General features: G+C 38.4%; 1 protein-coding gene across 4 annotated transcripts in view; it reads left to right on the top strand.

Annotated features, from left to right (window-relative positions):
• Positions 1 to 23,993, top strand: part of SLC25A12 (solute carrier family 25 member 12) — a 231,767-nt gene that overhangs the window by 156,556 nt on the left and 51,218 nt on the right. For 3 of the 4 annotated variants that reach the window (XM_074399466.1, XM_074399467.1, XM_003921874.4), the window contains exons 5-8: positions 11,238 to 11,377; positions 18,748 to 18,894; positions 21,166 to 21,304; positions 21,976 to 22,069. In XM_074399466.1, coding sequence (XP_074255567.1) covers positions 11,238 to 11,377; positions 18,748 to 18,894; positions 21,166 to 21,304; positions 21,976 to 22,069 — 520 coding nt within the window. Of the gene's footprint in view, positions 1 to 7,469; positions 7,574 to 11,237; positions 11,378 to 18,747; positions 18,895 to 21,165; positions 21,305 to 21,975; positions 22,070 to 23,993 lie in introns of all 4 variants that reach the window. The other variant, XM_074399468.1, reaches the window with a different exon arrangement.

Below are 23,993 nucleotides of genomic sequence, written 5' to 3' on the forward strand. Positions count from 1 at the left end.
TAGTAACTAAATATAGATTACTGCTGATTTAGGACCTGATCCATAATCGAATATCCTAAAAGGATGTATGCAGATAAAGATGGCTTTATTTTCTTCAAAACATTAAACTGTTGACAAAGATGAAGAAATGTAGGAATGCTGTTGCTTTAGCTCATTGAGTCACTGACACTTTCACATTCCTAAAATACATGGTGTAAGATTTTTCTTGTTCTGGGCCAGCCTGGGCAAAATTCCTTATGAGGTAGACTGTGAACAACGTGAAACAATTTTCTCATTCTTTAAGTGATTTTTTTGGATAGGGAGTTCAGAGCTTCTCTGTAGCATCCTTGGAAAATGGCTACTATGCCATTGTAACACCAAGAATGGAACTGAAGAAGGATATCAAGGCAAACTTAGTGTTCTCTGAACCTGAATTCTAGATTTCAGTTTTAGGAAATAAGGCTAGAATATTAAAATTGCCATCTCAGTTGAATGTAGAAATTGACTTAAATCCTCTAGTAGATACATAATCTAACACATTGTTGATGTTTCACAAGGATATACACTAGGATTTTTATTTGTAACCATATATTAAAGACACTTGTTTACAGAAATTAGTCTATGTTTAGTAAAAGTACTGGCTAATTTTTCCTGCAACATTTTTTTTCAGTAAAAACCATGTAGTATATTTTCAAGGACCTTGAATACTGCCCCCACCTTTTAAATATATTTGAATTGTTTTTACTGAGGCAAAAAACACATAACATAAAATTTACCATCTTAACCATTTTAAATGTACAGTTTAGTAGTGTTAAGTATATTAATATTGTTGTGAAACAGATCTTCAGAAATTTTTCATCTTGCAAAATTAAACTTAAGCCCCTTTTATAGTGTGAATTGGCATGGATATTTGTAGAAAAACCCTTGAAAATCAGGCTTTCCCTGAGCTATGGCATTAAACCCTTATTCACTGCGGTGTTTGAGTTCTAAAATGGATGTCCTTTAGTTAACCTCAAAGGAAGAAGTATCACTGGAATGGTCAAAGTGGTCAGAAAGTACAAGTCCATCAGAAGGACCAGTAGTAGTGCCTTGACCATGACCTTGGTAGGCACATTTTCTAGCTTGGCATTGATTGTTTCCTTCCTTCTGCCCATTGACTTAATTATCTTCTGTATGACAGTATGAGAAGACATTCCAAAAAAATGCTATACGGAGTGTTTTTTGTTATTGTTAAAACGGAGTCTTGCTCTGTCGCCTAGGCTGGAGTGCGGTGGCGTGATCTTGGCTTACTGCAACCTTTGCCTCCCACGTTCAAGCAAGTCTCCTGTCTCAGCCTCCTAAGTAGCTGGGATTACAGGCACATGCCACTACACCCGCTAATTTATATATTCTTAGTAGAGACAGGGTCTCACCATGTTGGCCAGGCTGGTCTTGAACTCTTGACCTCATGGTCCTCCTGCCTCGGCCTCCCAAAGTGCTGTGCAGAGTTCTTTAGAAGTTTGCATATAAATCTTGGCATCCTCCTCCTTTGGAGCAAGCCTTGAACATTTTGCCTCCTGAAGAATGTTAACTTTCCTCAGAAACACCTAGATTTGTAGTTTAAAGCACAAAACCTCCATCATCTCATTCACGTTAACCATGTACTACCAGTAATGCTGCATTTTCTAATTTCACACATGTGAGCATGTGTGAAACTAGAAAATGCAGCATTACTGGTAGTACATATGTTAACCATGTACACATGTGTGTACACATGTACATACATTAACCATGTATACATGCTCACGTGTGAAACTAGAAAATGCAGCATTGCTAGTAGTACATGGTTAACATGAATGTATCACAAATGTGATGCAGAAATGCTTGGGAAGTAACTGGATACAGTTGTCTGAGTTAGTGACAGTGCCCTCTGCTTATATCCTGTGTGCATTAAGAATTAGATCTCACAACCAAATTCTAATTTATGTTCTCTCTCTACCTTAATATCCTGGTTCTTTGTGTCTTCTCCATTTAGTTACTCTCCGCAGTTTCTATTATATAAAATTAGTCACTCAAGTCACTTCATCCAACAGACTGTCAAGACTAACTTAACAGTAAAGACACATGCCATTGTTGATAAGTAGATTAAAATGAGTGTAGGAAGTAGCTACGTTTATATATACCTTATTTGGTGGCTCACGCCTGTAATCCCAGCACTTTGGGAGGCTGAGGTGGGCAGATCACTTGAGGTCAGGAATTCGAGACCAGCCTGACCAATATGGTGAAACCCTATCTTTAAAAATATATGTGTGTGTGTGGGGGTGTGTGTGTGTGTGTGTGTGTGTATACACCCACACCCACACCCACCCACACCCACACACACACCCACACACACACATATATACCTTATTTAATGTAAATGAAAGCTTGTAGTTATTTGATCTCAATTTTAGATTTTTTTTCTTTTTTTTTTTTTTTTGGAGACAGAGTCTCACTCTGTCACCCAGATTGGAGTGCAATGGCGCGATCTCGGCTGACTGCAACCTCTGCCTCGTGGGTTCAAGTAATTCTTTTGGTTCAGCTTTCCTGGTAGCTGGGATTACAGGCATCCATCACCACGCCCAGCTAATTTTTGAATTTTTAGTAGGGGTTTTGCCATGTTGGCCAGGCTGGCCGATCTCGAACTCCTGACCTCAGGTGATTGGCTCACCTTGGCCTCCCAAAGTGCTGAGATTACAGGCATGTGCCATTGTGCCCAGCCAACTTTAGCTTTTTATAGGTCTTCTGTTTTTCTTTCAGACTATGATTTATGATGAGTTAGAATTTAAGAAATATAATTAGTATTAAACACAAATCAGTTTTAATTTTTGCAGGACCTGGTATAAACTAAAGGACATATAAGCCCTCTAGAATCTTGCTTTCATTCTTTTGCTCTGTAATCTAGAGACAGGAATATTATTATGGTATAAGAAAAAGATAAAGCCAGATGTAGTCATGCATATCTGTAGTCCCAGCTCCTTGGGAGGCTGAGGTGGGAGGATCTTTTGAGCCCCAAGTTTGAGGTCAGCTTGCACAACATAATGAAACCTTGTCTTTAAAATAAAAAAAATTTTTTTAAAGTTGTACGCTGTTTCTGTTGTGGGTTCCCTGGCTAGCTGGTTGATACTCTTGATGGTGCTCACCTATTTCCTAAGGACTTTGACCATTTCACCTTCTGTCCCTGCCTTCCTAGTTTTAAGGATCCACTTTCAGACCAATTTCCTTAACTAGGATGAAAGAAATAATAAAAGACAGTTTAATTTCATATTTTTAAGAAGACAAATATTGAAACTGTTGTAACAAATGCCATTTAACAAGGTTTCTAGGGCCTACTTATTTTGAGCCATATTCAAGACAATAGAATTTCTGCATAAGGAAATAATTAACTTGAAGTTTATTTTTATAGGATTTTGGATCTGGGGTGAAGGTCAGTTTTCATGTTTGTACCCACTTAATAAAATGAATTGTGCTTATATACTTACAGGCACATGTTTAGGTAAAAGGAAATTTTAGATCCATTCTAAATAAATCCTTTTCACCAAATGGCATTCTGTTTTTTAGTTTGGAGCTAGTTATAGTTTTCTCTTGCGCACATGAGAGAAAGTTGGAAGGCAATACTAGATGCAAGGTGTAGCAAAGTGGACAAAACCTGTTATGCCATCAGCATCTCTTGTAGACTGTGATGATAATGTTATCTGTGTACTTGTATATATTGTTCTCATCTATGCTTTTGTCTTTTTAGATACGATTTTTATACACATCAAATTTATACTTAAACTATGTGTATCTTTGCAAGTATTTATATAAGCAGTAATATTGAACATTTACTTGAGTGCTTATATCAGGTTTTTTTTTGTGTGTTAAAGATGCCTCCGCTCTTGGGGAGAGGACTTAGATTGAGGCCTTGGAAATCCATTTCAGAATGTGAAACCTCAGGAAAGGGTTCAGGAGTTTTTTTGAAGAGTGAATAAAATATTAGTTCATTGTTTCCTCTTTGATATTTCTGTAATAAAACTTCTAATGCATGCTGTGGATGATTACTTAATGGCTTGTATATCTGTTACCGCCAGGTGGCATGAGCCTTGTAGAGGCCATTGCATGACTGGTATGTGCTAGATACAGTGTAAGTTTGCCTTGGTCTCACTACTGTCCACAAGTATACTGGAGATCCTATTCAGTAGTATTAGATTGAGGTAACCTAGATAAGCAGTTACACTACATTGTGTTGTCAGTAGCTGCCATACATTTAAAATCCAGGTTAAAAAACAAAGAAGCTAGGTGCAGTGGCTCTCATCTGTCATCCCAGTAGTTTGGAATGCCAAAGTGAGTTGATCGCTGAGCCCAGGAGTTCAAGAACAGTATGGGTGACATGGTGAAATCCTGTTCCTATGAAAAATACAAAAATTAGCTGGGCATGATAGCGTGTTGCTGTAGTCCCAGCTACTCAGGAGGCTGAGGCAGGAGGATTGCTTGAGCCTAGGAGATGGAGGGTGCAATGAGTTGAGATGGTGCCATTGCACTTCAACCTGGGTGACTGGAGTGAAACCCTGTCTCAAAAAAAAATTGCCTTAATCAAGATTTAATCTCTTTTTTTTTCTTTTAAGAACAACAAACTGTTGTCTGTTAACTAATAAAATGAGTATGAAACATGTTATATGTTCTGAGTTCTCTATTAACATCAACATTGTGTTCCAAATTTGGTGTTTGCCTAGGAATGGAGACTCTTCAAAGTAAACTTTTTCAAGGACACATCCTCGCCCCCTGACTGAAGAAACCTCAAAAAGCAGGGATTCTGGCTGGGCGCAGTGGCTTACGCCTGTCATCCCAGCACTTTGGGAGGCTGAGGTGGGCAGATCATGAGGTCAGGAATTCAAGACCAGCCTGGCCAAGGTGGTGAAACCCCATCTCTACTAAAAATTAAAAATTACCCGGGCATGGTGGCGCATGCCTGTAATCCCAGCTATTCGGGAGGCTGAGGCGGGAGAATCACTTGAACCCGAGAGGCAGAGGTTGCAGTGAGCCAAGATTGTGCCCCTGCACTCTAGCCTGGTGACAGAGCAAGACTCCATCTCAAAAAAAAAAGCAGGGATTAAAAAAAAAAAGTAGTACTATGCTTGACCATTAATATGTATAGTAAATAAAAATGTGTTCCATTTGTGCTTCTGAAATGGGCTCTTTTCCCTGGAGAGAATAAATTGGGGTGGTTTAGACAAAACTACTGCTGTTATTTAAAGAGTCAGGAGATGGAAGTATAGTTATGAAAAATGTACACTTTCTCACTGGAAACAAAGCTATAGACATGAAATTATATGAAATTCTGTGGTGGCTGGGCATAGTGGCTCATGGCTGTAATCCTAGCACTTTGGAAGGCCAAGGCGGGAGGATCACCTGAGGTCAGGAGTTCAAGACCAGACTGGCCAGGCTGGGCAAGGTGGCTCACACTTGTAATCCCAGCAGTTTGGGAGACTGAGGCAGGCAGATCACAACGTCAGGAGTTCGAGACCAGCCTGACCAATATGGTGAAACCCCCATCTCTACTAAAAATACAAAAAAAAATAACTGGGCATGGTGGCACATGCCTGTAATCCCAGTTACGAGAGGCTGAGGCAGGAGAATTGCTTGAAACCGGGAGGTGGATGTTGCAGTGAGCCAAGATTGTGCCACTGCGCTCCAGCCTGGGTGACAGAGTGAGACTCAGTCTCAATTAAAAAAATAAATAAATAAAGATCACCCTGTCCAACATGGTGAAACCCCATCTCTGGCAAAAAAACAAAATACAGCGTGGTGGCATGCACCTATAATCCCAGCTACTTGGGAGGCTAAGGCAGGAGAATTGTTTGAACCCAGGAGTCAGAGGTTTCAGTCCACCAAGATCATACCACTGCATTCCAGCCTGGGTGACAGAGCGAGAACTCTGTCTCAAAAAAAAAAAAAAAAAAAAAAAAAGGAATTCTATGGCAACCAGGCATAGTGGCTCATGCCTCTAATCCTAGTACTTTGGGAGGCCGAGGCAGGAGGATCACTTGAGACCAGGAGTTCAAGACCATGCTGGACAACATGGTGAAACCCTGTTTTTACTAAAAATGCAGAAGAAGTAGCCAGTTATGGTGGTGTGTGCCTGTAACCCCAGTTGCTTGGGAGGCTGAGGTGGGATAATCTCTTGAACCTGGGAGGCAGTGGTTGCAGTGAGCCAAGATCACACCACTGACTTCAGCCTGCATGACAAAGCACGACTCTTATAAAAAGAAATGAACATTCTATAATAATAAATACCTAGTTTAATTTGGTAGGATGTAGAGCTTCACCTGGGTATTCAAATTAAATTAGGAAGAATTTTTAATATTTTTTTCTTTGTATTGCTTTCAGATATTGCAGATAATTTTTATTTGTTGTTTTTGTACTCAAGGCTACTAGAGTAGCTTAAAAGTTCAAGGTTAAAAAAAGGATGGAGTGTTATTAGTTTTTATGCTATTTGATGATAGACTGTTGAAGCGTCTAGTTTCAATAATAGTAGACAGTCTTTATTTATGTAAGTATGTATATATGTATGTATTTTGAGACAGGATCTTGCTGTGTCACCCAGGCTAGAGTGCAGTAGTGCAGTCTCTGCTCACTGCAACCTCCACCTCCCAGGTTCAAGTGATCCTCCTGCCTCAGCTTTCCAAGTAGGTGGGACTATAGATATGTGCCACCATGCCAACTAATACTTTGTTTTTTTAGTAGAGATAGGGTTTCACCATGTTGGCAAGGCTTGTCTCAAACTCATAACCTCAGGTGATCCATCTGCCTCGGACTCCCAAAAGGCTGGGATTACAGGCGTGAGCCACCACGCCCAACCAATAGATAGTCTTTAAATGTGAACTCATCTTTCCTGAGAAATGGAATTTTACATATATTTGACAGCAGGACTATTGTATTGAAAGTACAGTAGTCCCTTCCAGAGGTAGGTAAAGGACTAATAGAAATACTTTCAGAGAAACAGGAGGTCATTCAGGAAACTAATGCTCACCTGAGAGTAGAACCCAGAAGTCTGGGACTGAGTCTACATGCCATGTTGGTTGGGACTTCCTCTACAAGTTCCTGTTGTTGGTCTTTTTGTTGTTGTTGTTGTTTGTTTTCCTTTGTTTTCTTTTTTGGCCTCCCAGTTGTTCCTCTTCTTTCCCCCCAGTTTTTCCTTCACTGAAAAACTCTTCACTTCTACAAGTCTCACCATTGTTTTTGTTCAGTTATATGCAAGGATATTCACGGTTAATGGTGGGAGTCTTAAATGCCTCTCTGACTTCACTTTAAGTACTATGCAGGTGAAACTCAGCTATTGAGGAACTTTTCCCTCTGACAATAAGAACGTTTGGTCTCAAGCCTATAAGTTGGACATAGTGGCTCCTGCTGGGCTGGAATCCTTGGAATAAGGATGTCATTGGGCTGATGGTAGGTGGGCTGTGTCACAGGGCTGATGGCTTGTATACCTACAGGAGGAGTTCTCTGGCCACACCGTTGGTACAGCAGCTCCTTCCAGGCTCATTCATGGAACAGGCATGGTGGCAGTCTTGGAGAAGAGTGCCAGCCCCGGTCAGAGGTAATTTTGTACTGCAGAAAGGTGAACAAGACCAGTAGGAAGTGCCCATAAGAACAGGGGAGGGATGAGGGTGGATGAGATGGGGAGACACAGTATGGGCTGCTGGGGAAATTAAAACCTCTGTTAAGACATATTTACATAATATATATGCTTCAATGTGTATTTCATGTAGTCTAATCATCATAAGTGACTGATACAGCCAAACTGACTAATGTTACACATCTGTGAACATTTTTTACTTAATCACAGTTGTCACCATTACCTGCTCTCCTGACAAATCACTGTGCTCCTCTCCTTTGAGCAAAGAGAACATAATGACAGGCTACTTTTGTATCTGGCCCTAGTTCCCTTTTCAATGAAAGTATAAAGCATCCTTTTCATAAGCCCATGCTCTGCAGGAAGTGAAAAAGTTGTCTGTTGTTTTCTATATGTCAGAAAACGAATGGATTCCTGTTTCTCTTAGTTATGCTAACCTAGTATAAAATACTAGATCGTGATTTTGCTGCCAATAAGATGTGACTGTCATCTCCCTTTCTTCAAGACCAGAACTATGCCACAGAAATAGCCTTCTTAAACATGGCAAAAAAGATCCTTGTTTGCCACTGGAAAGACGGGATTCTCTCTGGGGTTGAGTGGAACTTGCTGTGCAGTTTCAATTAGATGTATTTGGTATATTTGAGACTATTGGTATTCCCTTTCATGTCATGTAGGACCTGATAAAACTGGGTAACATAAAAAAGCCAGCTGTTTGAGTTATTCCCTCACACAAGTATCAGCTCTCCAGTTCTGGAGCTTTTATATAATTTTATAAGCACATTCTGATAAAAGTAAAGTAATGATTTATGAATTGGACCTAAAACAATACTACTAAGTATTTCTGTGTGTCTGAATTAGCCTCAGTCAATTGGTAGTAAAAACAGTAACAACAGAAGAGAAGTAGAATACATCTCCAGAAGTGCCAGCGTAGGTTTGTAATCTTATCAGTTCTAGTAATTATAGTAGTCTATGATTTTTTAAAAAACCCTAAAAGTATCAGGATCAGTAAACCACAGCATATAATAATGATCATAACAAAACCATATACAAAGCCATCAAGTGATCACTTTGGGAGAAGTAGAAAATGTCCATATACTCATGGAAATGACACTTATGTATTTGGGGAGATCACTATGACTACTTTACACCATCATTTAATTGTTTCAGAGACATTCTAAGATCTTATTTAGAGATGGCTAAGAAGTTTATGAAATAGGATATAAAGTTTTTATTAGAGATATTTTCCAGATGTAAATTATACATTATAAATTTAGTTCATAAATACCCTTTTTGTGATAGTAGAATTTTTTTTTTTTTTTTTTTTTTTTGAGATGGAGTCTTGCTCTGTCGCCCATGCTGAAGTGCAGTGGCATGATCTCGGCTCACTGCAATCTCTGCATCCCTCCTGCCTCAGCCTCCTGAGTAGATGGGGCTACAGGTGTGTGCCAACATGCCTGGCTGATTTTTATATTTTTAGTAAAGACAGGGTTTCAGATGGGGGCCAGGTTCCTTTCAAACTCCTGAGCTTGTAATCTACCTGCCTTGGCCTCCCAAGTCTGGATTACAGGTATGAGCCACCGTCCCTGGCCAAAAATTTTTTTATAGATAATTAAATTTTCTTAGCTTAAATCCTTTTGCATTTTGGACTTTATTTTATATAGTTTCACATTTGAGATTCTGATATTTGTTGATTATATAAAAGGGATTCAATTTCATTCTATCATACAAAAGTTAGGTAGCATATATACATTTTATTATCCAATAATTGTATTTTAACTTGAAATAACCTTTAAAAGGTTACCATGAAATAACTATTCCCTTTAATAATCATAATGTTACTTAATTAAATATAGTAATTTGTTATTCTAATTTGCTCTCCATTAATTTTAATTTTTTTTAATGTGAAGGCAAAACAGTTCTTTTTGTCAGACCTTAAAAATAAGAAATTAATTAATTTGGGACTAGAAACAGCTAATTAATTAATCTAGAAAGAACCTAAAAGTCTGTCATGATCGGCTACAATATTTGTAGTCCTAAATATTGCTGCTACCTTTATTATTTTAATTGTTTTATAAACATGAACATATTTTACAACTTGGAAGTTTCACATAGATTTAAGAGTCATCTTTTGTGTTGATTAGAAACCAGGATCTCATAAATTCCTATTGGTTTAATTCTTTACTTTAAACATTTTTATTTACGTAAGGTGAAAATAACTTGACCTATTTGAAAACTCTGAAGTATTTGTCACTACTTAGGCAAGAAATGAATCCTGCATTCCTTTTGAAAGAAAAGATGAGAATCCCATCTCTTCAGTGACATGCAATGCCGTCTTCCAGTTTTGCTGATTGCTGTAATCTATTCAGAGCTGTTATATTGAGTCTAGACTGGTAGAACGTCCAGTTCAGAATTTTTACATTCCCCTATCCAAGTAGTAATGCTTTTATTAAGAAAAAGCATACATATATAAAACTAAAGGGAATCCATTAAACCATTTACAATATGAGATCAGTATCTTATTTAAAGAATTTGCAGAAATTAGAGAAAATAGCATAGGAGGAGATTATAAAACCTTAAACTTGTATTTACTAATTCTCTAGTATAACTGATAGCTATTGATGGCAAAACCTTTCACTAATAAAATTGGCTTAAATTTGAAAATCATTTTGTTCTTAAGACATCAGTAAAACAGGCTTCCTGCTTTCTTAACTTTGTTCATGACTTTTTTTTTTTTTTTTTTTTTTTTTTTTGGCATGAGCTTCTAAATTAGTTTATCCAGTCTATGCTTGTTAAAGTACCAGTCATTTGTGAATTGACTTTTATAGTAAGTATAGAACTGTGTAAGAAAGTGAATGATGTTGTTAGTGCATGAAGACAAGCTGCCAGAGGGTTTTGGTTCTATGTTACACAGTGTGACTAGTTCCTATCTAAAAATTAGTGTACTGCATTTAGCTCTTTATTTAAAAGTGAATCACTAATTTAACTTATCTTAAAATATTTTAATAGTTCAGACTAATAATCATGGATTTTATGGGGATTTTGAAGCTTTGTGTCAAGACCATATTTTTAACAATATCAGAAGCTTTTAATAAGGTGCTTGCTGCTGAGCTAATGATATGCTTTTCATAGTATTTCTTATACCTATCTTCAATAGACATATTCAGGCTAGTATGAATGTAATAATCAAGCCTCAATCAAACCATACTTAGTATGACAAATATTGCATTATACTGTAATTTAGGTATTCATGCTTCTGATAAAGGGTTTAATTCAACTCCTTAAAGAACTGGGAAAACACCATTGATTTTATATAGAACGTAAAGTAGCAGCCATTTACAATGTAAGATAGAAATCACTTTCTAATTAAAATTAAATAAAGAGAAATTAAGAATCTCATGGCCTTATATGCAGTGGTACACAATCTTAAGTGTAAAATTATATTTTTTGTATCAGTTGTGCTCCTGTGCATGGTTTCTGGGCACACACACACACAAAAATTACAGTTAATCTTAATAGAAGCAGATAATAATTGACTTTTAAAACTTCTCTTAATTTTTTTCTATAGGAACATTGCAGTGGGTTAAACTATTCCAGATATAATTGATTTATTTTTGTTTTCCCTTTTAAGAAAATGTCAAAGAAATTTTTGGACAGACTATTATTCATCATCATATCCCTTTTAACTGGGACTGTGAATTTATCCGACTGCATTTTGGGCATAACCGGAAGAAACACCTTAACTACACGGAATTCACTCAGTTTCTCCAGGTGAGCTTAGTTTTCTTTCTTTCTTTTTTTAAAGCCTACAGCACCCAGTATTCCCAGGTTATCTCCCATCCAAGTACTAACCAGGCCTGACCCTGCTTAGCTTCCAAGATCAGACAAGATCGGGCATAATCAGGGTGGTATGGGGGTGGGGCTTAGTTTTCATAACAAATACCAGTATATGCTATTCTTCTATGCCCTTCCTTTTTCTTTTTATTAAGTTTGTTACAAAAATAGAAGTTCTCTGTGGTATTTCACCCCTATTTTAAAAAAATATGTTTTATTGCACTAGGTTCTGGGGTACATGTGCAGAACATGCAGATTATTGCATAGTTACATACATGACAATGTGATTTGCTGTCTCCATCCCTGTCAACTACATCTTGCATTTCTCCCCATTTGATCCCTCCCCAACTCCCTATCCCCCTCTGTCCCTCCCCTAGTCCCCCCCAACAGACCTCAGTGTGTGATGCTCCCCTCCCTGTGTCCATGTGTTCTCATTGTTCAACACCCACCTATGAGTGAGAACATGTGGTGTTTGATTTTCTGTTCTTGTGTCAGTTTGCTGAGAATGATGGTTTCCAGATTCATCCATGTCCCTACAAAGGACACAAACTCATCGTTTTTGATGGCTGCATAATATTCCATGGTGTATATGTGCCACGTTTTCCTTGTCCAGTCTATCGTCAATGTCACCTCTATTTTTAAAATTTCCCACTCAACAGAGACAACTTCTTTAAACTCTTACAGCTATTTCTTTCAGTGTTTACTTCTATTTTTTAAGTAGTAAAACACTTCTACTTTTTAATTTTCTACTTTTAAGTATTTTTAAATTGAAGTCCAACTACAGAAGACTAGAAACTCGTTCTTTCACCTCTCCCTTCTCCCTTTCTATCACTGACTTGAACTTCTGTCCCCTTTCCCCCAATATAATTATGTCATGATTCTGCTTAGAGCTGTAATCCTATGAGTTATTATAATTTTGTAAATACTATTCATGGCTACAGTTATTGTTATATATATTTTTGAGGCAGAGTCTGGCTCTGTTGCCCAGGCTGGAGTGCAGTAGTATGATCCTGGATCACTGCAACCTCCACCTCTTGGTTCAAGCAATTCTCATGTCTCAGCCGCTCAAGTAGCTGGGATTATGGGACTGTGCCACCATGCCTAGCTAATTTTTGTATTTTTAGTAGAGATGGGGTTTCACCCTGTTGGCCAGTCTGGTCTTGAATGCCTTACCTCTGTCTGCCTTGACCTACCAAAGTGCTGATATTACAGGTGTGAGCCACTGCACCCAGCCTAAAGTTATTATTGTTTTTAGAGTTTCTGGTTTTCATTTGCTTACTTTTCTATGTACCAAGTCATTCTCAAACCTTGGCCCAGTTATTAAAATCTCTTTTTAATACATTTAAAACACATTAGGTATTCTGTGAATTTCATCTTCATGGAGCTCTCCAGGAGCTTTCTTTCTTTTTAAAAAAAATTTGAGGTAAAATTTGCATAACATAAAATTAATATTTAAAAGTGCACAATTTAGGCCAGGTACAGTGGCTCACGCCTATAATCCCAGCACTTTGGGAGGTTGAGGTGGGCAGATCACTTGAGATCAGGAGTTTGAGACCAGCCTGGCCAACATGGCGAAACCTTGTCTCCACTAAAAATACAAAAATTAGCCAGGTGAGATGGCGGGCGCTGTAATCCCAGCTACTTGAATTGAAAGGCTGATGCAGGAGAATTGCTTGAACCTAGGAGGTGGAGGTTGCATTGAGCTGAGATCACACTGCTGCACTCTAGTCAGGGTGACAGAGTGAGATTCCATCTCAAAAAATAAAAATAAAATAAATAAAAGTCCACAATTTAGTGGCATATAGTATATTGACAGTGTCTTATAACCACCACCTATATCTAGTTCCAAAAAATTTTATCATCCCTAAAGGAAACCCTGTTCCATTAAGCAGTCACTTTCTATTTCTGCTTTCTCTCCAGCTCTGGCAACTTCCAGCCTACTTTCTTTCTCTATGGATTTACCTATTATGGATATTTAATATAAATGGAATTGTACAATATGAACTTTTTTTTTTTGAGATGGAGTTTTGCTCTTGTCGTCCAGGCTGGAGTTGCAATGGCATGATCTCAGCTCACTGCACCCTCTGCCTCCCGGGTTCAAGTGATTCTCCTGCCTCAGCAGGAGACAGGGTTTCACCAGGTTGGCCAGGCTAGTCTCGAACTCCCGACCTCAGGTGATCCGCCCGCCTCAGCATCCCAAAGTGCTGGCATTACAGGTGTGAGCCACCACACCTGGCCAGACAATAGGAACTTTTGCATCTGTTTGTTTTTTTTTTCCACTTAGCATAATGTTTTTAAGAATTATCCATGTCATAGCATGTATCAGTGCTGCATTCCTTTTTTGTGGCTGAATACGATTCCATTGTATAAATATGCTATATTTTGTCTGTCCATTCATCAGCTGATGGACATTTGGGTTGCTCCCACCTTATGGTTATTGTGAATAGTCCTGCTGTGAACATATGTATACAAATATTTGTTTGAATACCTGTTTTCAGTTCTTTTGGGTATATACTTAGGAGTGGAATTGCTGGGTCATACAGTAATTCTGTTTAACTTTTTGAGGAACCACCTGGCTGTTTTCCACAGTAGCTGTACCATTTTCCTGTTGCTTTCTGACCTGCTTCTGAGCCAGAAGCCAGACTATATAAGCTTGCTGCGTAGCTGTCATTCTGTGATCACCCTTCACTTTTATCTTGGAGAATCCATTTGCCATTCCATTATGTTGATCCTCCTCTTTGCTGCATTTTATCTCTTCTTTTATTGTGGTTTACGTATTTTTGGTAGAATAATTCCTGCAGTGGCTTCTTGAGAAAAGTAGAATAATATTTTTTTGAGACCTTTTATATGTAAAAACCCTTTGTTCTGGTTGAGTGCAGTGGCTCACACCTGTGATCCTAGCACTTTGGGAGGCCAAGGTGGGAAGATTGCTTGAGCCCAGGAGTTTGAGACCAGCCTGGACAACAAAAATTAGCTGGGTGTGGTGCCACACAACTGTAGTCCCAGCTACTCAGAAGGTGAGATTGGGGGATTGCTTGAGCCCAAGGAGGTAGAGGCTTTAGTGAGCCATGATTCTACCACTGCATTCCAGCCTGGGAGACAGAGCGAGACTCCATCTCAAAACAAACAGGCTGGGTGTGGTGACTCACACCTATAATCCCAGCACTTTGGGAAGCCGAGTTGGGTGGATCACAAGGTCAAGAGATTGAGACCATCCTGGCCAACATGGTGAAACCCGGCCTCTACTAAAAATACAAAAATTAGCTGGGTGTGGTGGTGTGCACATGTATTCCCAGCTACATGGGAGGCTGAGGCAGGAGAATCACTTGAACCTGGGAGGTGGAGGTTGCAGCGAGCCAAGATCACACCACTGCACTCCAGCCTGGCAACAGAGCAAGATGCTGTCTCGAAAAAAACAACAACCAACCAAACAAACCCCTCTTTTTCCAGCATTATACTTAAATAGTTTGGTTATTGAATTCTAGTAGGAGTTTATTTTTCTTATAATTTTGAAAGCATTGCTCTTTTGTTTCTAGTTTCCAGTGTTGCCACAGTGCCATTCTCATTCTTGATTTAGTCTTAAAGCTACTCCCCACCACCGACTCTGAAGTGTTTTAATATTCTTTTCTTTTCTTTGGTGTTTATGAAATTTCACGATGATATTCCTTGGTGTGAGTTTATTTTTATTCATTGTTCTGGGCTGATTCATTGGGCTTTTCTAATTTGGAAACTTAGTCCTTCAGTTCTTGAAAATTTTATTACTTTTCTTATTCTATTTTCTTACTTTCTAGGACTATTAAAGGTTACATTATGACCTTTTGGTTTTCTTTTCTCTCCTATTTTCCTTCTGAGCCTTCTATTAAATTTTATATTTATTTTGTATTTCTGATTTTCAGGAGCTTTTTTTCGTTTCTCAATATTCCTTTTAAAAAAATAGCATCCTGTTCGTGTTTCATGGATGCACTGTTTTCTTTCACGTCTTCAAAGATATTAATTAAAGACAGGTTTTATTGTTTTTTTAAAAAGTTTTCTTCTTGCATAGTGTCTGCTTTCTCCACATTCCTTTTCTGTTTCTTGTTTTTTTTTTACTATTTGTTTGGGTCTCTGTTTTTCTTCCTTTCTTTCTTTCTTTCTTTTTTTTTTTTTTGAATCAGGGTCTTGCTCTGTCCTCCAGGCTGGAGTGCAGTGACAGGATCATGTCTCACAGTAGTCTTGACTTTCCCAGGTTCCAGCGTCTCCCATCTCAGCCCTCTGAATAGCTGGAACTATCGGCATGTGCCACTATGCCAGCCTAATTTTTTGTATTTTTTGTAGAGATGAGGTTTTGCCATGTTGCCTAGGCTAGGTCTTTTATTTCAGATTAGGGACTCAGGGAAAGACTATCTGGTCTCCAATCTGGAAAATTAGATCTGGCTTTTGATGTTTTGGTTGCTGAGTAATAATTAGTTGGAGGTTTCAGTGTTCCGTTTTGCAGAAGGACTTTCAGTTTATTACCTTTTTTCACTGTAGTATTCTCCCTCTCGACTGTGTGTGGTCTATGCTGTTTCAGAGATCCTCTATTAAATTCTTCAGACAGTAGACCTCTAGTCTTCTGCCAAGGTTGGGAAAGGGCTGAGGCCTTATTGGGAGTAAGGCAGGTGACCAGCTGCTTCTTAAACAGACTTCCATCTAAGCCCCTTGTTTTCAGCTCCACCTTCACCATCATGTCCAGAGGTACCAATATAGCTAATAACTGAATCTTTTGGGGGTTCTGTCACGTATATTAGTTTCCTTTTTGGCTTTTTCTGCTTAGTTTTTTTGAGTCCCTTAAGTCAGCCGTCATTTGCTTTTCTGCTTTCTGATCTGGAAGATATGGTTGCTGTCTTCCCCTTTTCTGTTGCCTTTTGTCCTTGCATTTCTATTTTATTTTGTTTTGTTCCTTTATTGTGATTTTAGTGGAGACTGGAGTTTTGGAAGACAGTGGAGTTAAATGTACAAGTTTAGTCGCATCGAGAGTCACACTGTTTCTGAAGCTCTGCTAATTTTTATCTCATTATTAGATGAAATGCATTTTCAAGGGCATAGGATCTTTCCCTTCAGCATAACTGCCTTTCTTTATCTTTCCTTTAATTTCCTTTAGTTCCCCTATCTACCCACCCACCTACCTACCTACTATCCTTTTAACCCAGGATTTATTTATTTTACCTTTCATAAGCCCACAGTATTGTTTTCTGTCTTAGGATGATCACAGATTTGAAACTATGAGCTTTAGGTATGGGTATTTGCAGAAGCCAGTGCTTGTTCTAACACTTACCTTGTTAGTGTCTGTCTAACTCACCTTGTAAAATTCTGAAACTTGAAGCTGAAAATATATGCATTTGAGAGCTGATTTTTAAAAAAGGAAATGTCTGCCTGACTAGTGTTTAAGATTCTTCCAAAGATTACCTTCTCTCTCTTTCTCCCACTGTTTTCCTTGCATTTACAGAGGCTGTTTTACAATATCTATTACACCCTGATGTTTTAATTATGGGATATAAACTGAGAGGTGTATATATGTAACTCCTTTCTTTCCGTGTGTAACTTCTCATTTTTAAGTCATTTTAATTTTTAAAACCTTTTTATTTTGAAAGACTTCAAATATACTCAAAAGTAGAGAGAATAGTGTAATGAACTTCCTGTACCTATAACCAGCTTCAAGAATTACCCCTTGTTGGCCAATCTTCTTTATTTATATCCTCCACCCTGCCTCCTGCAGGATCATTTGGAAGCCAGACACATATACTGTATGATTTTTTTCATCTGTGATACTTCAAATATGTATCTTTAAAAGATAAATAAGAGTCCTTTAGCTGTTGACCTTATAGAAAACAGAAAATCCATTCTACCAGCATTACTCCTTCTGAGCATTCTGCTTCATCTTGAAGGTAAAGGTCCACATCTTCTTTAGTACTATGTGTTATTAATAAGGCTAAATTGTACCCATGGCTACCATTTGATATTTCTGGGAGATTAAGACATGTAGGAAAGACAAAGACATAAGAAAGAGATACAAAGGTAGAAGGAAAGAAAAAGGTATAAAAGACAGGAAGTGGACCTGTGTCTGCTTCTGATGCTGTTTAGGAATATCCTTGCCCTGGGGACCATTTTCAGCCTAGATGTACTGAAAATTCCCGCTTTAGTTGAAGGGTGAAGTGGTTGAAGCTGAGGTCATGGGAAAATTGAGTGAGTTTTCACAAGTCCATAGGAAAATATAATTAAATAAAAATGGTGAGACATCTATAAAAACTACTTTTAATGACGGGAAAAGGTAAAGCAACATTGATTTGTAGTCTTTGATAAATAAGTGTGAATGAAAACTGTGTAATCTTATGTTTGAATAATATGTGTATTCTTAGATATGACTGTTATTTCCAGAGTTGCAGAGTGTGACGGTGGCATCCAATAGCAGCATCATTATGATGTTTGCTAACAGGTTTTTTTTTTTTTTTTTTGTATTTTGGCATAGGTCCCCATAACAGAAATGCTCTGATTTAGACTTTTATGTAGTACCCAGGGGATTACTGACATGTTTGGTTGTTTTTGTGGATATCACTTATTACAAACTTTGGTTGCCTCGTAGTTCAAAAGTTCGAAGATATTCTGGACTGTCTTACAGTTTATGAGTAGTGGTGCCCAGCGCCAATGATAGTTGAACACTACTTTGGCAGTTTGTTATTACTGACTTTCATTTTAGAATGACTGAGTATTGCATTTACCAGTTGGTAGAGTTTCTCACTGAGTTTATTTGAAAAATTTGTTTGAAAAAATGGTCTCTAATTCATTTATAGAATGAGAGAGAGAGAGAGAGAGAGAGAGACAGACAGACAGACAGAGAGAGAGAAAACATTGATTGCAACATTTAAAATTGAAAAACTGAAAATGAATCTAAACTCTTAGTTCATGAAGTACTCTTTGATGACAAGTAAACCTTCAAGCAGGAGAGATAAATTACTGTATGTTTTAAAGGCGGAAATAACACTGAAAACATTATACTCTGTTTTCACTAATAAAAACTTGTCAAGTAAAATCTACGTGTTATTTTTTTCCTACTTTTCCTTTATTGCCATGCTCTCATTCATTCTTTTTCCCTGAGGAGTAATACATAGTACATTTTTAAGAAAATACATGCTTTTTAAAAGAAATTAAAAGCTTTGTTGTAGATTCAGAGCTGTTCATTGTTTTGTAGTAAGTGCATGTGTGGGAGGGATATCTGTCTTTCCTTCCTTTCCAAAACATGTACTTGGAATGTGTTTAACCAACTTAATACCCTATTTCTAATTTCCTCACAGGAGCTGCAATTGGAACATGCAAGACAAGCCTTTGCACTGAAAGACAAAAGCAAAAGTGGCATGATTTCTGGACTGGATTTCAGTGACATCATGGTTACCATTAGATCTCACATGCTTACTCCTTTTGTGGAGGAGAACTTAGTTTCAGTAAGTAAAAAGCAAGTTCTTTAACTTTCTATTTCCTCAAACCTTTTGATACATTGGGTCCTGGATTGCCTTCAGGGACTCATATGACTCTCAACTATTCAAGTTTCATGCTTGGTTGGTAGAAAGTAAACGTGTGTGTGTGTGTGTGTGTGTGTGTGTGTGTGTGCGCGCGCGCGCGTGTGCGTGTGTGTGTGTATATGTGTGTGTCTGTGTGCATGCGTGCATGTGCCATGTGGGTGTGCGTGTCTCTGTGTATGTGTGTGTATAAGGAAGGTAGAATGATGCTGAGTCGTCTTTCCTCAGATAATAGCTTTATTCAGAGCCACCATCTTGCTCTCATATATTTCCAAATTGTTTATTTCCATTTACAGAGTCCAGTTCAAGGGAAACCAGAATTTATAGACAAGGGTGAGCAATTACTTTTTCCAGTGGGCAGTAACTCTTCCAGACACTACTGCCTTCATCTTGGCCTCTTTCCACACCACCAGGCTCCCAAGGTCTTGCTATAAAGATGGCTCCTTCCTTTGTTGCCTTCAGGGTGCTGTCTGCTGGAGGGATCGTCATTGGCTTCTGCACTATTTTAATAACCATGCCCATGGCAGAAGGTATGGAGGAAATATGTGGCCATCAGCCTCTGTGGCTCACTCCTCTCTCTGCCCCTTCACCTGTGCATTCAGTCTGTATGCACCAGACACAGTTTTTTATTCTGTCAAACTGCTAATCTCTATTAAGTTATCATCTGGACCAATAGCAAACTCATGTCATCCACTTCCTCACATAGAGTGGTGAAACTTTCCTCACTTACCCGTTTTCTTGTCCATGCATTGTACTCATGTATAAGTTTTTGATTACTGCTTGTTTTGAATGGAGAGAAGCCAATGAGTGCCTTTGTTGTTTCAGCTGAAGATCATTATCCCTGATTTAGACTGGGGTAGAAAGATCAACTTCTGTTCTTTTTCTTCAGTGAATCTGAACATGGAGCATGTCACTTTCTCCTACACGTTTCACCTCCTTGACACCATCCCGCATTCCCCTGCCCTCACCTCATACCCCAACCAAAAAATGAAAGAAGGAAGGAAAGAAAGGGATAAAGGGAGAATGAAAGAGAGAAAGGGAGGGAAAGAGGGAGAAGGAAAGAGAATCTTGGTAGGGCTCAGTACCTTAGTGGGAGGGGACTTATTTAATCTTTTCCAACTGGGTTAGATAGACCTATGATAACCTCAGTTTACCAAAAACCAATTCTAATCCTCAGAGGAATATATTAAATAATGAGTCCAGCTTTTGGGTCGCTGGTATCCAAATTCAAGCTAACACAAATATAATCTGTATTTAGGTTAAGCCATGTATGTGAGGGATGGTGGGGTGGGATATATTTGCCCATCATTACCTACACTATTTGTAATAGACTTTCATGATTAAAGTTGTCACACTGGTATTTATATAAGCATTTCTTTGCATTTTTAATGGAGAATGTTTTCAATTATATGAATTCCTCTGACTTCTGGCTTGAAAACAAGGCTTTTGCAAACTCTGCAAAATATTCTCTTTTGAGTTTATGTCCAGGTGGTGGGCAGAGAACAAATTCCCTCCTCATCCTACAGAGGTAGTGAAGGCCACGTTGTCCCCCATATTGGACATGAGAGAGCCTCTTTTCCACTATTCCACTGAAGATGTAATGCAATAAGGGATAAATTCTCTCCAGATTTTTTGAAGTTTTTGATAATTGTACCCTTCATGATCCAAATTTAGAGTTCACCACAGATTGTTAAGTATATTAATTATAACAGTGGCCTGAAAGAGTTAGGAAAAGTTGATGTAATAAAATCGTCTTAAAATTTAAAGTCACCACTTGGTTTTTGTCTATGTGTATGGGGGAAAAAACAAGGTTAAAAAGTGTTCCACAGATTTTACAGTGATGTTTTGTTTATCCAGGACTAGCAAAAGTTTCATAGTTGAGGGTCTTGAAGATCCTATTTAAATAACCATTGTTTTGATCTGTGATAATTATATTTGTTGTTTTTGACCTTATAGGTAGATGAACCATGAAGTCCAACTTCCAGATGTTCCTTTCTTCCTTAAAACCTAAGTTACATAGACTTCCCTGAGGGCATGCAATGCACTATTGCAGTGTGATACTTTCCTTGTATTTATGGACTGGTTGTTAAAGTCATTTTAATAATGAAGACTCCTTTGGGTCCTCTGAGAAAAGTGCAGTATCCATAAATGTGTTTTTGTTTGTTTTTTAAACTTTTTTGTGTTGTCATTTTCTAGGCAGCTGGAGGAAGTATCTCACACCAGGTTAGCTTCTCCTACTTCAATGCATTTAACTCCTTACTGAATAACATGGAGCTTGTTCGTAAGATATATAGCACCCTAGCTGGCACAAGGAAAGATGTTGAAGTCACAAAGGGTAAGATTTTAAAATATATATGTATAAGAATCTCAGCATTTTCTCTTTTCTTCATCAAGGCATGATGCTGATCTAAGCTTACCACTCTAAAGCCAGATCTAGGAAGTATGTTACCATATGTATGTGTGCTTTACTTGGGCTCCAAAATCCAGGTGGATTTAATGTGATACTGAGATCAGGAGTGGAAAAGTGGCTTTGACAGTTTTGAAAAGAACCTTGGCCCAATCTGTCAAACAGGTCAGTGGCACTGTGGCAGCAGCTTGTTTGTACTAGGAAGGAGTTGCCACAGAAAGATGGGCAAGACTACTTTTGGTGAGTGGTATTAGGATGTTTTGAATGACTGGAGAACAGCCGCTTCTTTTGTATTATACCTCTAGAGAGCAAAGTGAATAAGCAAGATAAGAGAGATGAGCTTCTGAAGGGATTGTTTAATTCTTGAAGTTAATCTATCTGTTTTTCTGTTTTATCATCTTAACATTTTATCTTTTACCAGCTTTCAGAAATGCATATTCTTATATAGTTGAACTTATATATTTAACTGCAATTTTAGACTTAAAAAATGATATTAAAATGCCTGTAGCTTTCGGATTATATTATAGTTGGTGAAGGCAGAACTTTGTTATATATTAAGAATCTTTCAGGATTTAAACATTTTTTTCTCTCCCTTCCAGAGGAATTTTCCCAGAGTGCCATACGCTATGGCCAAGTCACACCACTAGAAATTGATATTCTATATCAGCTTGCAGACTTATATAATGCTTCAGGGTAAGTATTTTAAGAATTCTTCATGATATTTATTATAGGAGAGTTCTAAAATGTGAAGCAGTGGTGTCCTTTTAGTTTATTCAGTTTATTTGAAGAGTTTATATTCAGAATATAAATTCCAAGAAAGAAAGAAATACAAACAGATGTAAAAGAGGAGAAGAAAGAAACTCAGGAAGACAGACAGAAGGTAGAAGATGGAGGGAGGGAAAAGGAGAGCGAGAATAAGGGAGAGAAGAAAGGAAGGGAAGGAAAGGGGAAGGAAGAGATGGCAGTAGTGAGGTGAGAGAAGGGCATAAGGAGTTGAGGTACATGAGACAGGGAAATGGGGGAAGAAAGAAATCTGGCAGAGAAGAGAAGTGAGAAGAAGAAAGGGAGAGAAAAGATTGATTTAACCTGGGCTCTCTGGAGGTGTGACAAATGTTAAGAGATTTGTGGAAACTTGCTGTAATTTTTAACTTTATAAAACAGACTAAGATACATGAAGGAATCTTGTAGTCTTTTTGGTTCACTGTAAATGGTCCTCACTAAACACTGTATGCCATTTTGTATTGGAGAGTATCACTTTCTTGAGGTACGCCTGTGACATTGTCATCAGAGTTACCATCATAGACGAGCTCAGATGTTTTATGCCTTTACTTTATAAATGTACAGGAACAAAGCACATACAAATCCAAAAGAAAAACCCTTGTCTAGGGGCATCCAGAAGGATCTGTGGGAAATGGGACTTAGGGTTTTTTGTTTGTTTGTTTTGAGACTGAGTTTTGCTTTGCTGCCCAGGCTAGAGTGCAGTGGTATGATATCGGCTCACCACAACCTCTGCCTCCCGGGATTAAGCAATTTTTCTGCCTCAGCCTCCCGAGTAGCTGGGACTACAGGTGTGTGCCACCATGCCTGGGTAATTTTGTATTTTTAGTAGAGATGAGATTTCACCATGCTGGCCAGGCTGGTTTTGAATTTCTGACCTCGTGATCTGCCCACCTGGGACTCCCAAAGTGTTGGGATTACAGGCGTGAGCCACTGTGCCCGACCAGCGACTTATGGCCTCTTAAGAGATCAGATTTTTGAAGGTCACCCCTAGTAGTTCTTTCAGTATGACAATATCTGAAAAATGGGCTTTAACTCTACAACTGAGGACTAATAGAAACTGGATATTCATAGGTGATTTGGGGCCTTCATGCTATCTATTGTGGGACTAGAGATGATACTAAATATCAGCCAGTATTTGGTGATTGACATGTAGTACCAGGCCATGTCTCATTCATCTGTAATTCATATATATGTATATATTTTTTGAGACTGAGTTTCACTATTGTTGCCCAGGCTGAAGTGTAATGGCATGGTCTTAACTCACTGCAACCTCTGCTTCCTGGGTTCAAGCAATTCTCCTCCCTCAGCCTCCTGAGTAGCTGGGATTACAGGCACCTGCCACCATGCTCAGATAACGTTTGCATTTTTAGTAGACATGGGGTTTCACCATGTTGGTCACGTTGTTCTCGAACTCCTGACCTCAGATGATCTGCCTGCCTCGGCCTCCCAAAGTGCTAGGATTACAGGTGTGAGCTAACATGACTGGCCTGTAATTCACATCTTTAAACAAAAGTTTCGACCTTCCTTCATGATGATACGTTTCAAAAAGTAGTTCTCAAAATGGGTTATAAAGTGACCTTCTAGCTAGTTCATGAAATTTAAGTAAGCTTTTGGGAAACAGTAGTGCATTCACATTGTTACCAGTAGAGGGTCTTGACTATGAGTTGTTTAGGTTCATGGCATGTTGAACAAAGAATTGGACAAAACACACAAACAAAGTTACAGAAGATGAAAGCGTAGATTTATTGAAAATGAAAGTACACTCCACAGAGTGGGAGTGAGCTCAAATAAGCAGCTCAAGAGCTGTGGTTGCAAATTTTCTGGGGTTTAAGTACCC

Source organism: Saimiri boliviensis, chromosome 5 (genome assembly GCF_048565385.1).
Source record: "Saimiri boliviensis isolate mSaiBol1 chromosome 5, mSaiBol1.pri, whole genome shotgun sequence".
In the NCBI taxonomy this organism is placed as follows: Eukaryota; Metazoa; Chordata; class Mammalia; order Primates; family Cebidae; genus Saimiri; species Saimiri boliviensis.